The sequence below is a fragment of the Varanus komodoensis genome, unplaced genomic scaffold (assembly GCF_004798865.1).
Source record: "Varanus komodoensis strain SLA01 unplaced genomic scaffold, ASM479886v1 scaffold10, whole genome shotgun sequence".
In the NCBI taxonomy this organism is placed as follows: domain Eukaryota; kingdom Metazoa; phylum Chordata; class Lepidosauria; order Squamata; family Varanidae; genus Varanus; species Varanus komodoensis.
Window position 1 is genome coordinate 21,746,496 of NW_025335269.1, and position 14,755 is coordinate 21,761,250.

Here is a 14,755-nt window from a genome sequence, read left to right on the forward strand (position 1 = left end):
GTTCTGTTTCCTTAACATTGTGGTGGGCATAAACCTAAGGACAGATGTCAGACAACATTAATTGTGAAACACAGCCTTGCATCAAAATCTTATGCATGTATGCACAGAACCAAGTCTCACTTAGTTCTTTGGGGTGTAGTTGCTAGTCAATGTGCTCTTAGGATTGCACCTTTTCATTTAGTACTTAACATCCTTTTTTCTGTATAATCAAAGGCAGCTTATCCAGAAGCCATGGTTTAAAGGCAGTAGTAAAATGCTTAAATATTTTACCTGACAAATTTAAGTCTACAGCACCAGGCCCATTGGAACATTATTTAATTGAGGCATGCCAGGATCAGGTCATCAGTATGTAACTTGGCAGCAGTGATTTGCTTTCCATTGAACCAATAGGTGAATACTTTGCTCAAGGCAGGTTGGATGAAATGAGTATGATTTAAGAAGTATGGCAAAACATGGAGCTTAAACTTAATTTAGAGCACCATAACTTTCTAATGTGTAAAACCACTGGTTAACAGTACACGAAGTAAAGCAAAATTGACATTCCATTGGAAAACACTAGAGCATTCAATGGAAAGATGGGTTACAAATTTAAGTCAGTACTGTCATAGTGCTTCGCTAGCCAGATGCCTAAACAAGCTATTGCCTACTTAATTACTGAGGCACTGATTCAGTTATGAGCATGCTGTATTTTCTGAATGGGTTTGTACGTCTTCAAAGTACTGAAATAAGGAAATGAAAGCTATGCACTCGATAAGTTAAACTAAGCCTGCTCATTATTCAGTGCTTGGTGGGTAGCACTCGTGAGAGCATTAGTGGAGTGTGGTTAGCCTTAATTTCATGTTGGCCTTAAATGGGTTTTGCTATTAAGTTTAGCTAACCAAATTATTACCAAGACATAACACAGGATGCAGTATTTTGATCCCCCTCTCATTGATTTACAAAATCCCTCTGTAAAGTTTGTATTTTTAAGCTGTTTTTCTTTCGATAGCACCCACTTTCTCACACATGGTTAGGGCAGTACCCACCATTTACATTTGCACTGAAATAACGGGATCAGGATCTCTGTACAGCCTGCATATAGCCAAAACAGTGGGGCACAAAAGTGAGGTTTAAACAGCATCACATCACCCTTCTTGCTTCCCTTATTGTAGAGTACATGAAAAATGAACCACTCCTCCTTTGTGCAGTTGTTCCCAAATCCCCTTCACTGGTATGCTCCCCTCTTGTCTGACCTGAGCCCCTGCTAGTCTACCGTGCCCATCTACATGCCACCGCCATTCTTACCTAGCTCACCTCTGCTTGCTTTCACTCATTGGTGAAAGAAATGACACCTTTTGATCACTTCATACATTCTGGGAGATTTAGCATTGAAAAAGGTTGCTCAGATTGTTGATATACAGATTCCGAGGGCTAGGAGAGTTCAGACATAATAATTGGGTTAGCAAAAATTTTTATTTATCCTTGAAAACCTTGTCACAAAAACTTGGATATAAAATGAACAAATTGAAGAACAGCAGTAGAAAAATTACTTCGTTTCAGAAATGAGATTTTAAATCTGAAAACCAAGAGACAGCTGTTGCATGGTCTTAATTAGATATACCTTGATGGTGTTCCAATTTTCTTGAGGATTTCAGAAGCCAAGGAAGCAATCACTTTATCAGCATGGAAGCTAATAAAAGGAGAGGGGTTAAAAAAAAAAAAGCATAGTGTAACCAGGGTAGTGAAACAGAACCAGTTGCCTGATAGGTAACCAGTGGACCCCTCCCACTAATAGCTTCCATTGGCAGATTCCGTCAAAGTATTCCAGGACACTAGAACACCTGAGGGGCAGTGGGGTTGCAAAGAGAAAGAAGTAAAAGTTGAATTGTAAAAGCTGAAGTTAGCCAATGGCCATTGACCCCTACGTTGTGTGTGACTTTAGTTTAAGAAAAGTTAGTGGTTCTCTTGGGAAAAGGCTTCAAAAGAAAAATTGCTTTTGGGGAGTGGTAAACAAAGGAGGCAGAAGTTCTGGTTAAGTTCAAGGGAGTTAGCCAAGATAAAAATGGGGTGAAAGACAGCAGGAGCTTTGCAAAGAGGCTCGGTGGGTAAGTGTAAAGAACACCCTGCTTTTCCAACAATTTGCAGTAAGGAGATAATTTTATGAACAGCAAGGTGCCAGTATTAAATGTAAATATTCCATGCATTTATGAAATTCAGCATCTGTATTCTAAGAAGAAAGGCAAGAGACTTGGATGGTAAAGGGGAGATTCATTTTAATTATGTTGGCATGCAAGCTATGTATTTTGTTCTGTTTTAATAGGAAGTTATATACCAATAAAATGGTACTCATGTACAGAGTTGTACTAAAATACTGGTGGGTCATGGGCAATGTCGTGTCTTGCCACAATGAAAAGCTGAAGGCTTTGCTTTATAAGGGATTGATAGGTTACTTATGATAAGCCAGTACATGTAGAAATTCAGTGTTTGTTTTCTAAGACATTATTAGCTATTTAAGCATTAAAAAGTCCTAGAATATTCTTGAAAATACCAAAAGCTTCATTTGGGAACATGAAACATCCAGAAACAGATTCTGCTAGTTGAAGGAGCTGGAGAAGCATCAATTTGCTTAAACCAGCCGGGATCCTGCCTCCACCCATGAATCTTACTTGCTGGATCGGGGTATATGTATGTACTACCTATGTTAAATCAATAATTTTTTAAAAAATGGGAAGATAGGAAAAAGGCACCTCAGGTCATACAGTAAGAAGGAATAAAGAAACATGGAAAAATGTTCATGGGAGATAACTATCCATATACAGGAGTGTGAAGAACCCCCCCCCCCCCATAAGACCATTTTTATACAATCATACCAAAATCTTGTACACGAGAGCAAGTTGTCATTGACTTCAATGCCTTCACTTTGTTGTATTTGAGAGCATACCTGGCCTTCTGGTTAAGATAATCATAACATCTGATTGAAGCCAGATGATACTTTAGCAGTGAATAAAAGCTAAAAAGGGTACCTTGCTCACAAGATTTAATGAATGTATTAAATCTATATTCTCATCCAAGGCAAAGACACACAACTGGATACGTGCTTTTAAAAGTTTAAAACTATAATAGCTGTATTGATAATTGGATGAATAACCTAGATACCCATGTTTCAGATGAGAAACAGGCTGAGAGTTTGACAAGCCCAAAGACTGCTTTTGAACCTGTGGTGCAGCTAACATTTGAACACATGTCCAATTCTAACATCCAATTTAGTGGATTATAATGAAAGCATTAGAATAACACATAATCAGTTCTCATTCTTCATCTGTAGTTAAATCAAGAGAGGTTAACAGTAAGAAAACAATAATATTCCTAGTTTAAAAAACAGATAATAGAATATATAATTACTTAGGTCAGAATCAGACTAACCTAGGGAGACCCAAAATTCAGTCTTCCAGAATATGCCTTGAAGCTTAATCCGAAGGCAATGGCTCTCACAGAATCCAGGCATATGCATCCCTACACAAGGGTAGCAATTAGCTCATATAAGCAGGCCCTGATTCCAGGTCTAGAGTGGGCTTAGCAGCTGTCTTACCTTAGCTGTTGCCTTCTATTTCTGCTGTGGCCAAGTGGCACCATGTAAATGTCTGTTCCCCAACTAGAGTTATGAAGCAATTTTAACTGTTGCAGCATATGCCACCTGTTTGTACTGCTCCAGCTAAAGCAGATATTTGAGTGATCCTTGAGAAAATACCACACTTTCAATATTTTGTGGAAAGATACGTTTGCTCTACCTAAAAAATTGATTGTCCTCAATTTACTATCATCAATTTCAGAAAGAGGTACTTTTGTTGCCCACATGCAAGAACAACAAACAAGTTTTTGGACATGAGGTGAAAGGTTGGAAAGGAAAGAAAGAAAAATGTGCCACATAGCTTGGATAGGCCCCATCATGGGATCAAGTTGAGAGTGGAGGCTCTAGAAAGATTTGAAAAAAAGGAGAATTGATGATAGTATTGCATAGGAGAGCTTATGCTCCTATCACAAGAAGCTTGTAATGCACAAGGCAATCATGTACGGATGGAAAAGGCAGGATCTTGCACACAGCCTGGAAATTCGGGAAAGCCTAAGGGAACTCACCTGGCCCTTTGAGCCAATCTTTCTAGTGTGTGGACAAGAATTTCCCCATCATTCTTCAGGGTTTCAGAGTGCTTCTCATTTGAAGTTATCTGTAATTACAAGAAGAGTTATCAAAGGTTTAGAAAGCCATTCTCAGGAAGGCGGGGGCAAGCCATTTTATCAGGAAGAGTTTCAGCACTGACAGCTGAATATCCTGCCACAACTGAAAAAGAACACTCATTTTCACCATTATTCCACACATCTTAAAATTCATAAAGCTACATTCTTGCCAATTTTCTGCTCTGGCCACAATATCACCAGCAAGTCCATTTGGAAGGGCACATGCTCCTAATCCTTACATGTGATGTGAAGGGCTTATCCTGGTCCCTTTCCAACATCTGGTATTCTGTCCTCAAATTATATTGCCTCAAGCAGCTTGGTTTTGATGAACAAAAGATGGGCTTGCCATTGAACAAGATTCATTCGAGTTTCTTATCCCTGTATTTGATCATTCAGTGTCCACCGACTTTCTCAGTGCAAGTACAATGGCCAACACAAATCATATGGCAGATGAAATGTCTTCTTGGTGGTGTGAAAATCAGCATCATACTAGCTACATGAACTAATTGCGATGTCCAGTATAGAAACAGTTTGCTTAAAATCACTGCTGTTGGAAGATGGCTTACCAAACGCTGGACTACCACGATGCATCATTTGTCAAACATTTAGCAGCATAATTATCTTCCTAGGTCATTAAAATGAATGAGTGGTGTGCAGAAGCCTCTTAGTGAACTGAGACTGTGGATGGCTGACCCTGTAAAGCTTAGATATCTTGGTTCTGCATTATTGAACAGTTATAATGATGTAATTATGGTTTCCTTGTTCTTACTTGTCTTTGTGCATCACACATCTGGGCTCTGCACCTCCATGGAGCCTGTTGGGAAGCTTCTACAGCTAAGCATTAGTTGGGGCAGAAGCCCCTCCCCTTCCTGCTCTTTGCATCCAAGGGAGGGGCTTCTGTCCATTCCCTCAGTTCCTTTTTTACCACCTCGATGCCTAGATTAGGAAGGGCTCCTCATTTATTTTTTTCAGCATTTATTACATTTTCTACCACTTTCTACTCCTTGGATCCCTACTCAGCCACCATCTTTCCATGAACTTTGCTTTTGCTCTTCACTTGTAAAATAAAACAAACCTTTCCTACCCACTTTCTCTCTATGAAGTTTGCAAAAATACAGCTTTCCTATAATTTATACAATTAATGATGCATAATCAATAAAATATAAATATCCTAGTTAGTTCCTCAGCTGTGGCACGAATGTGCAGGTGATACTGTAATAAGAAAATTTAACATACACTGAAACCATGAATGGTATTTTGTTAAAGTTCTAATTAACTGTGAGGAGTTGGGAGGATTCTTCATTCACCAATTCTAGTCTGATTTGATTCTTCAGTCATGTGTTTTAGAAGCTTTATGGTATATTCTAGGTTAAAAAGGAAATGAAGGTGCTAGCATCTCCTCTATGGTTCATATTTCTACATGACTGAAGTAATTTTCCCCCCAATTAGTCACAACTTGCAGTTTTTAATTTGGAAGGACCTTCAAAATCAATTGACCTGAAGAATGAATTGCTTCCATCTTTTTGAAGAGGATGGCTTTCACAGCTGCAACTTCAAGTTTTCTGATTAGTAAAACTGCATGATATTTGCAAGCTACTACAAAAGACAGTTATTTAACTCAACAACTTATGGTTTTGCTTGGTCCAAATGTATCTGCAGCCCATTTTTTACTTCCAGTTTAGAACAACTGTGCAACCAAATAATACTAGCATGTAAAAGTAGATAGACTTAATTACCCTTGGGGACAATGACTTTTCCATGGTTACTGAAGACAGATTACATACAAAAAATGCAGACTTTTTTGTGGAAGCAATGGAAGTGTTTATACATTTGCTGAATTTGTTTTGTTAATTCATCTCTAAATACGCAAGTCCCAAAATGTGTGCTATCTCTGCTTTGAAGATTGAAGGCATTTTCCCAAGTGTTTTTCATTCCACACACTTGCAATAATATCACACTTGTATCTCAAGCCAAAATGTGGAGTTCTTCTTCTTTTCTGCTGTTAACAAGACCACACCTATGGTTGTTTTGGTGTATCCTAGTCAGATAGGGTAGAGGCTTTATTCTTCTATGACAAATACGGATAATGATGGACAAGTGATAACATTCATTATTTAAGTCCATGCTTCTTGTGAGAGCAGAAAATGCCCTCTTCATACAGGGTGGGGCATAAAGATCTCCCACATTTTGAAGGGGTATAAAAATGAATGAAGCTATCTAGGAAAAAATGCATATATTGCTGAAAACTACATAAAAACAGTTTTGTTTTAATGGGTTTAAAAAATCATATCAAACAAATGGCGGTCGTTGTTGGCAATAGTTTGCAGAAGACATTCCCGGAAGTTCTCCATCACTCTCCAGGTAATCTCAGGTGGAATGGCGTCAATTTCCTGTCTGATCCTTTCCCTCAGATCCTCAAGAGATCGAGGATGATATTTGAAAACCTTTTCCTTTAGGTATCCCCAAAGGAAAAACATCACATGGGCTTAATCTGGTGACCATGCCACCCACCCCACATCTCCCCTTAAGGAGATCAAATGCCCAGGGAACATTTCCCTCAACACTCCAAGTGAACATCGTGCTGTGTGACCTGTCGCCCCATCCTGTTGAAACCACACATGGTCTGTATCCACATCGTCCAGTTTGGGGCACAGAAAGGTCTCCAACATTTCAACATACCAGTTGGAGCTCATAGTTAGTGTTGTACCACCTTCCTCAAAAAACTACTGGCTGATCACACCAAAGTCGGCAACTGCACACCAGTTACGTGAGGAGAGTGGAGTGGTTGTTTGTGGAGTTCACAAGGGCTATTTTAGCCCAGTAGCAAAAATTCTGCTTCTTTATGACTCCACTGATATGGAAGTGGGCCTAACCACTACTCAGAAGAACAGCTGCAGCGGGAACCTGTTCAAGAATTTCTGTACTTAGGGCTCTGTGGTTGGCATGATCTGTGTCACTTAATTCTTGAGCCTAAATCATTTTGTAAGGATGCAGTTTTAAATGAGCATGCAGAATCCTCCTCAAACTCTGACTTGACATCCCCAGTGCCATGGCATGCTTATGAGTGGAACACCTTGGCAATTGCTGAATGGGTGCTCTTACTGCTTCCATATTTTCTGGCATTCTAACCATCCTAGGTCTGCCAGATGATTTTCTTTTCAGTGTGGATCCAGTTGCCCAAAAGTTAGAAATCCATAGCAAAATCATTTTCCAATCTGGTACAGAAGCATTTCGACCGAGTGTGAAGCGTGTACAGAATGCTCTCTGTGTTGCTATCACAACACGGTTGTTCTTATAAATATGCTTGAACAACAAAGCCCTGATGTTCACCGGGCCAACACATGATGGGTACTGAAAACAGTACAGCCTAACCTATGAATGAGCCCTACCTCACCTCTCTATCCCCACTACAGCCCGCATAGTGCCCCCTCAAAATGTGGGAGATCTTTATGCCCCCACCCTGTATTTTAATTCAACTGTTACTTTTTCAGAGATTATCACTGCATTTAAAAATGGTGATTCCCTATGTTACTTACCACTCCAACCCTAATCAGTTCATATCTCCACTTAAATTACCCCACCTGCCAGCAGAAAAAGTTTCTGCCATACATCCAAGTAGTGATCATAGGTTTCACTACAATTAGAAACATAACCTTCTTGGTCAAGTATTTTAGTTTCTCTTTAAAACTACACTGAACAGAAAAGGCATGACATTTATTTCTGAAATAACCAATAAGTTATACAAAACTATATGAGGTCACCTTTCCTACTCCTGGTAATGAAAATAGCTTTCAGTTTAAAGCAAGACACAACTCTGACTCCTAGTTTTAAAGTCACACTTCAGTCACGGACCCCACAAAGTAGTCATACAGAAAAGTCTCGTGTAGGATGTCCAACAAGCCTTGCCTTCCCCACTAAATACCACAACCTGCCCCCTACATATGTTTGGTGATCAGAGGCAGAGCTGGTATTTAATATCAGTGGATAGGGCCTGAGGGATGCCTGAGCCCCACAGTGTAGTGGGTCAACTTCACCTTCTGGAAAGACTTCATAAGTAGCATCTTGACTGAAGAAACAAATATATAAATGTAACGTGTGTGCGTGTAGCAACAACAAAGCAAGTTAAACAAGTTCAGTTGATACTGTCAGTTGCTGACTTGTAAGAACAGGCCTGGGCAATGAGGACAGGCCATTTAAACTAGAACCAAATATGATAAAAGCCTGAGTATTCCAGGTGTTCTTTGGCATGCATCATTACAGACATGTATTTTCAGACAGATTATGAAGATCTGTAACCTTTAGATCTCAACAAATGCATGCTAGAACAAGTATATATTTTCAGCAAGGAAAAAAGAAAAGAAGCCTACATAGGACAGCTTGCATTTCAAATATTGAGGTTTTTTTTTTTTTAAGCTTATTTATGAGGGAAGGTGAGCACACCTTGAAAGTAACTCTTTCAATTTGTGTGTGATCGCCTTTCACTTCAAAATCTGCTGTGTGTTCCATTTTGAATGTACACTACCCAAGAGAGGAAAAAATAAAAAGGCACTTATGATCAGTAACAACTTATTTTCAGCAGGATACATAGTCAAAGATTTCTGCTAATTGCCAGATGCACATTTTATATAAATATATATGCACACACTCACAAGCATATGTGCATGCATATGCAAGAGAGAAAGAGTATGCTGTAGTGGTTAGATCACAGACTAGGACTGAAAAGTCCAGAGCTTGCTTTCTCATTCAGCCACGAGGTTTCTGGATGACCTTGGGCCCATGACCACCTTTGCAGCCCATGTATCTCATAGGGATGTTGTGAGGATAACATGGGAGATGCGCATCACTTGGAGCTCTTCCAAGTCAATAGGAGGACAAGAACATATTTAGGAAGGCATACTTAATGTTTGGAAAGATCCTCCTCTGGCTGATGGACAGATCCTTCAGTAGGAAAAGACACCAAGGAAAGCATGTTCCTTCAGCTCTCAGAACAAGTCCAGCACATGGAGTAAAGCTTCTTAAAATCAATAAATGGAAGCTGTGAGCACACATTTGTGTTTATCTATTTACATACCACAAGGGAAAAATCATCAGTCCAAGCGATATAAATGCACTGACATGCACACCAAAAAAAAAGAGGAACGAATAGGAGAAAGCACTGACTCAAAATATCCAGGTTGCATTCTGACAAGTCCAAAAAGAACAAATTGGAGACCGTTGTTCATACTTCCCTCGCTGATTGTTGAATTCTTACTCCCTCTGTTTTTATATCTTTTTCTGAAATGTGTGAGGGAAGATTTCCCCATCCCTGATGCCTTTGAAACAAAAAATTACAGTGAATTCCTGAGGTGAGGTAGTTAATACTTTCCGAATGTGTGCTGGGGATGCGGGAAGATGAGGTGGTTGGCTACAGGAGAGCAAAACTTTATAGCTGCCATAAATCAGTGAGTGACAATTCACCTTCCTTAGCTATGTGGATGCTTGAGGCATGCTTGGTGTCTCATGCTATAGATACATATCTTGGGTGGTTCCTGTTTTGGACCTTCCCTGGATAGCTTTTGATATGAAGTAAATACTGCACAGGACAACAGAATAGTGTTCTTTTGCCATTTTGCTCTGACTCCCAGCCAAAAGGTGAGGCTGAGAAAACTCGTGCAGCAGAACAGCAATGCTTGCTTTGGGTACGGGGAACTAAGCCCAGAAAGCTGCCGCAGGTGAAGATGCCTGCTCTTCCTCATGACAGATCAAGACGGAGCAATGGAACAAGTAACAAGTCAGCTAGCCAGTACAAAAATGAATGCTCGATCATGAATGGGAAAGAAACAAAAAAGTGCTGCATACAATTAGATATGAATGATTCTTCTAATGCAATCGCTTGCTGAAGTATCTTCTACATTGACTGGCTCCTTTGGCAAAGCATAATGGACCAACTGAAGCAGGAATCTTCTGTGGAGTCACTGGCATGTTTGGGAATTTGCGAGAGTGCTGCGTGCAGTCACCTTCACAAAATATTCCTATAGAGCAGGGGTCCTCAAACTTTTTCAATAGGGGGCCAGTTGAAAGGTGCCAGTGACCAGTGTGGGCCGGCAAGCCACTGCCTCCCTGCCCGCACTGCGAGGCAGTGGCGAGTGCGCGCACACGGGAGAGGCGGGCAGTGGCTCGCTTTCTCGGAGATCTCCCAACAAGTCCAAAACTGAAGTATTGTGCTCAGTTTTGGGCCCCTCATTACAGAAAGGATATAGTCAGGTTAGAGTCAGTGCAGCATAGGACCACAAGGTTGCTGGTTTGCAGGGGATGGGGTATGAGGCAAGACTGAGGGAACTGGGTCTCTTCAGCCTGGAGAAGAGGAGATTCAGAGGGGATATGTTGGCGACATACAGGTATGTGAGGGGATGACACATGGAGATGGGTAGAGACCTGTTCTCCCCTGCAGAGGAAGGCAGGACACGCTCCAACAGAGCAAAGCTCAGGGAGCCAAGGTTCCATTTAGATGCCAGGAAGCACTTCCTGACAGTTAGGATCCTGAGGGTGTGGAATGGGCTTCCACGAGAGGTCGTTGAGGCCCCATCGGTGCGGGTGTTCAAGGATAGGCTGGACGTGCACGTGGCGGGCATGTCGTGAGCGGAGGTGGCTGGTGCTGGAGGTCAGACTAAATGGCCCGGGAGGCCCCTTCCGACTCGCTCTGTTTCTATTTTTCTATGTTTCTAAAACCATCTCCGAGTGAGCAAGCCACCACCTCCCGCCTGTGTGGCAAGCTGCGACATGCATGCGTGCGGGCGGAGGCACAGGCCGGATAAAAGGGCATGGTGGGCCAGATTCGTCCCATGGGCCGTAGTTTGAGGACCCATGCTATAGAGGCATGTGGATAGTTAGATAAAGACTACCCTGTGGACTGGCTAATTAAGTAATGGGGTGAACGGGAATTAGGCTTGAAACTAGGAGGGTGCAGGACATGGGCAGAGTTACTTCCTGGTTTACACAATCTTCCATCTGCACAGACATTTCCCCATAATTCTTTTTTTACTCCCAGCCTCTAGCCTTGCTGCTTCTTTCCCCAATTCCTTTCTTCCCTATTTCTATTCTTTCTCTGTCCCCAACTCTTAGGAGTGCTGCTGAGCAGCTACCTTTCTCCTACTTGCCTCTACACTTTCTATTCCTGCCTGCTGAACAGCTGATCAACAGCAGCTCAGGAACAGGAAGGCGATTCTGGTGCCCTTATGCTTTTCAATGTTTAATTAAACCTTTTTTTTAGAAGGGTTGTGGGCTGGAGAGCTTTGTAACTGCCATTGGAGGTTCCTGAGGGTGTTGCACTGGGGAGCACTGGATTAAAGCACATGTGTAACTACTTTGCAGATTTTCACACAGCAACTACATCTGAGCATGCAAAATATGACAGTTTTGCTGCTTAGTCATGCAGGTACAGACATCTAAATTAACTTATGATCAATCTCAGTTTGAATTATGAAAATATAAATAAAAGATCAGTGGACTTAAGTGAGTTCTTGTTCATGAATTTGTGAATTAGTAAACCTAAGAGATTCAACTTATGACATTTTGGGTTCGGGCTTGAAGAAAATGGTGCTTGTAGAAAAGCACTGTGGGAAGAGAGAAAAAATCTTCACAGTCACAGCTTCCAGACTTAGATAAGTACTTGTCCCCAGATTTAAGGTGTAATTTTGATAGTAATATTAATCATAAATTTATCAAAGCTCAGAAATCTCACTTTCACATGTACATGTACGCACGTAACACATATAAGAAGTTGTTTTACATTGATTCAACCTCTGGTCTAGCTATCTCGGTCTTTTCTATATTACTTGCAGTGATTCTCCAGAGTTTCAGAAACAAGTCTTTCCTAACCCATTCAGAAATATCAGGGATTGAACCTAGGATCAATCTGGTTACAAAACATTTGCTCTATCATTTAGCCATGGTCCTTAACTACACCCACTTACCCTCTGCACACACATTTAGAATTCCAAGAGAACTAGAATGTGAAATTACGTTTCTTGAAATACAGATGTAACACTCTGATGTAAATTATAAAGCAAGATACACTATGAACTAAAGCATGTTATGAAAAATATACAGGAAAAACAGAATTAATTAAAATATTTGATGATCTGTAATGTTAGTACAAATGATTAAAAGATATGTTTAAATGTACTGCAGGGATAGGGAACCTCCAGCCCAGCCCATGGACAAAATGTGGCCCACAAGGCACTTTGTCTAGCCCACCACGTCTCCCCACATCCCAAGTCCCCACTCCTTCTTCTTTCCCTGATCAATACCTTGTATCTCAGATTAGCAGCTGATCAGAGGTTAGAGGCTGGAAATATTTAGCTAGCAATTTACATGAGCCAACCACTAAAAAGTAGAAAGCAGATGTTTGAATCATAAACATGGAGTGAATAAGGGCCAGGGATTGCAATGTGTCCATGGCATGAAAAGCTAAGCAGAATACAAACCTGGCTCTAAATGGTATGTGTGTTTCAACTCCTATTTCATACACATCATATTCCAGTTCTAAATGGTGATTGTCAAGAACAAACTACATCTAAGAAAGGTGTTTCCAAGCTTCTATCAGACTCAGCTCAGGAAAGTTTTGTGCAGGAAGCTGGGAGTGTACAAAATCCTGCAGCTGTCTCCAGTATAATGCCATTCTACTGCTCTCCCGAATTATTTCAAGACACAAGCAATTGTAACCATAGAAAATTTTCATTGCTGTAATAGCAGAAACAAAGGACAGGAAGTTTAAGTTAAATGATTTACGAAGAATTGTTGTGACAAGAGGCAATCTTACCCAATTATATAGGATGAAAATAAGTATACTAATTATCCTACTGTCTACCCTGCTACCTCTAAAGTCCATAAACAAGAGTTCTCCTAAAGTGCTACATCTAGAGAAAGAGATCAAATGCCTAAAGATCTACGAAGCTGCAAAACAGAAATGATATGTATGCCAACAAATGGCACAAGCCAACTATAAAAATGACTACAGATTAAAATTGTTAATATAATGAAAACAAGTATCCTCTGTCCTGCATCAAGTAAACAAAAAGGGGAAGAACTACATAGCAACCAACAATTTATGTCCAGAGAATGTGTGTGACTTTCTATGGAATCCGTTTAATTACAGAAGAGTTATAAAAGAGAATGATTTGCTATTGTCCGCCACAGGGGCTTAGACTTAAAAATCAGTTTTACAGTCTAAGGGTGCTTTTAGATATGGCGTTAATGCTGGATATACAAACGGCATCTACCTTTCACCAGCTGTCATGCCAGCCACAGTTCGTGCTCTATTGAGAAAGCCTGGGCCACAGTTGACAATGCACTGGTAACATCCAGATTAGCCTGCTGATGAATACTACTCAGAAAGTTCAGCTGGTACAGAATACGACAGAGCTAGATGATACAGCATCTGTTAACGGTGCTAAGAAAGCTCTACTGAGTTTACATTCATTTCAGGGACTGTCTCAAAGTGCTAGCTTTCCTTTCCAAAGTCCCATAAAGCTTCCAGCCAGGGCCTGAAAGGCAGCCTTCTTCACGCAAAGGTCCCAGCACTGAGAGACCCTTTTTGCATGTCCCACTTGTGCAGGTAATAATCAGCAATATGGCCTTTTTCTTAGTGGTGCCCTGTTTATGGAATACCTTTCTCAGTGAGGTACCTCATGTACCTTCGATACCAACTGAATTATTTAAAAAATCACCCTGTTTTTATGTATTTAAAGCATTATTAGACCACACTTAGGTGGGAAGGCTTCCAGATAAAAGAAACAATGATTACTCTCTCAGGCTTACAGGCTTGACAGAATGGGAAAAAGCTGAAATTACCTTAAAACACTCCTTGATTTATATTAGATACCAGTACCAAAGTTATTGGATAATTCATTCTACACAGCCTCCCAGAAACTTCTACAATTAGAGCTCTGAAACAAAAGTAGATCTTATTTTAATAGTGCCAGCTAGGAATCTTGCTGTTTTCATCATAGCCTGTTTTGATTTGCTAAAAGAAAGGACACATATGCAGAAACAGGTCAGCCTGAAATAGGTTAACAGTAGGGGAGTAATCACCTCAGTTCTAAGTTCCTACAATATTGAACCAGGATAGAAATGGGATACTTGGTTGGTCTCTATGAGCTAGCCTGGTAACCCAAATTCTTGGAAATGACTATAATACAGCCAGAAGTTGTCTTTATGGGGTGCAGCCTCAGACTTTCATAGATCACTGTTGGTTTTGTGGCAGTGTTCAAAATATTTCCATACTGAGTGACTTAAACTGCTGTTTTTATCCTGCGTAACTTAGAATGACTGCAGGAAGGGGAAAACTGCAGCCTGTGGATAGCAAGGAGCCCACAAAGTTTCCTCATGTAGCCTGACAACTTCTCCCCCACATCCTGCTCCCTCTTCCAATTTGACTTAAAGTTACTTTTCTGTGCCAAACAATGCGCAGTTCTTATGGTTTCTGGTCACTAATTTTTGTTATCTGGTTCTTTTTTATTTTGTTGTAAACCTCTTTGGGAATTTCTGTATAAACTGAAAGCCA

At 40.6% G+C, this 14,755-nt stretch overlaps 1 protein-coding gene across 2 annotated transcripts in view; it reads right to left on the reverse strand.

Moving 5' to 3' along the window:
• Nucleotides 1-62: 62 nt before the first annotated feature.
• ULK4 (unc-51 like kinase 4) overlaps nucleotides 63-14,755 on the reverse strand; it is a 205,339-nt gene continuing 190,646 nt past the window's right edge. For both annotated transcript variants that reach the window (XM_044456388.1, XM_044456378.1), the window contains 2 exons: nucleotides 4,114-4,202; nucleotides 63-1,669 (listed from right to left, as the gene is read on the reverse strand). In XM_044456388.1, the coding sequence (XP_044312323.1) occupies nucleotides 1,591-1,669; nucleotides 4,114-4,202 (168 nt within the window). In that variant the 3' untranslated portion in view covers nucleotides 63-1,590. The remainder of the gene's footprint in view (nucleotides 1,670-4,113; nucleotides 4,203-14,755) is intronic.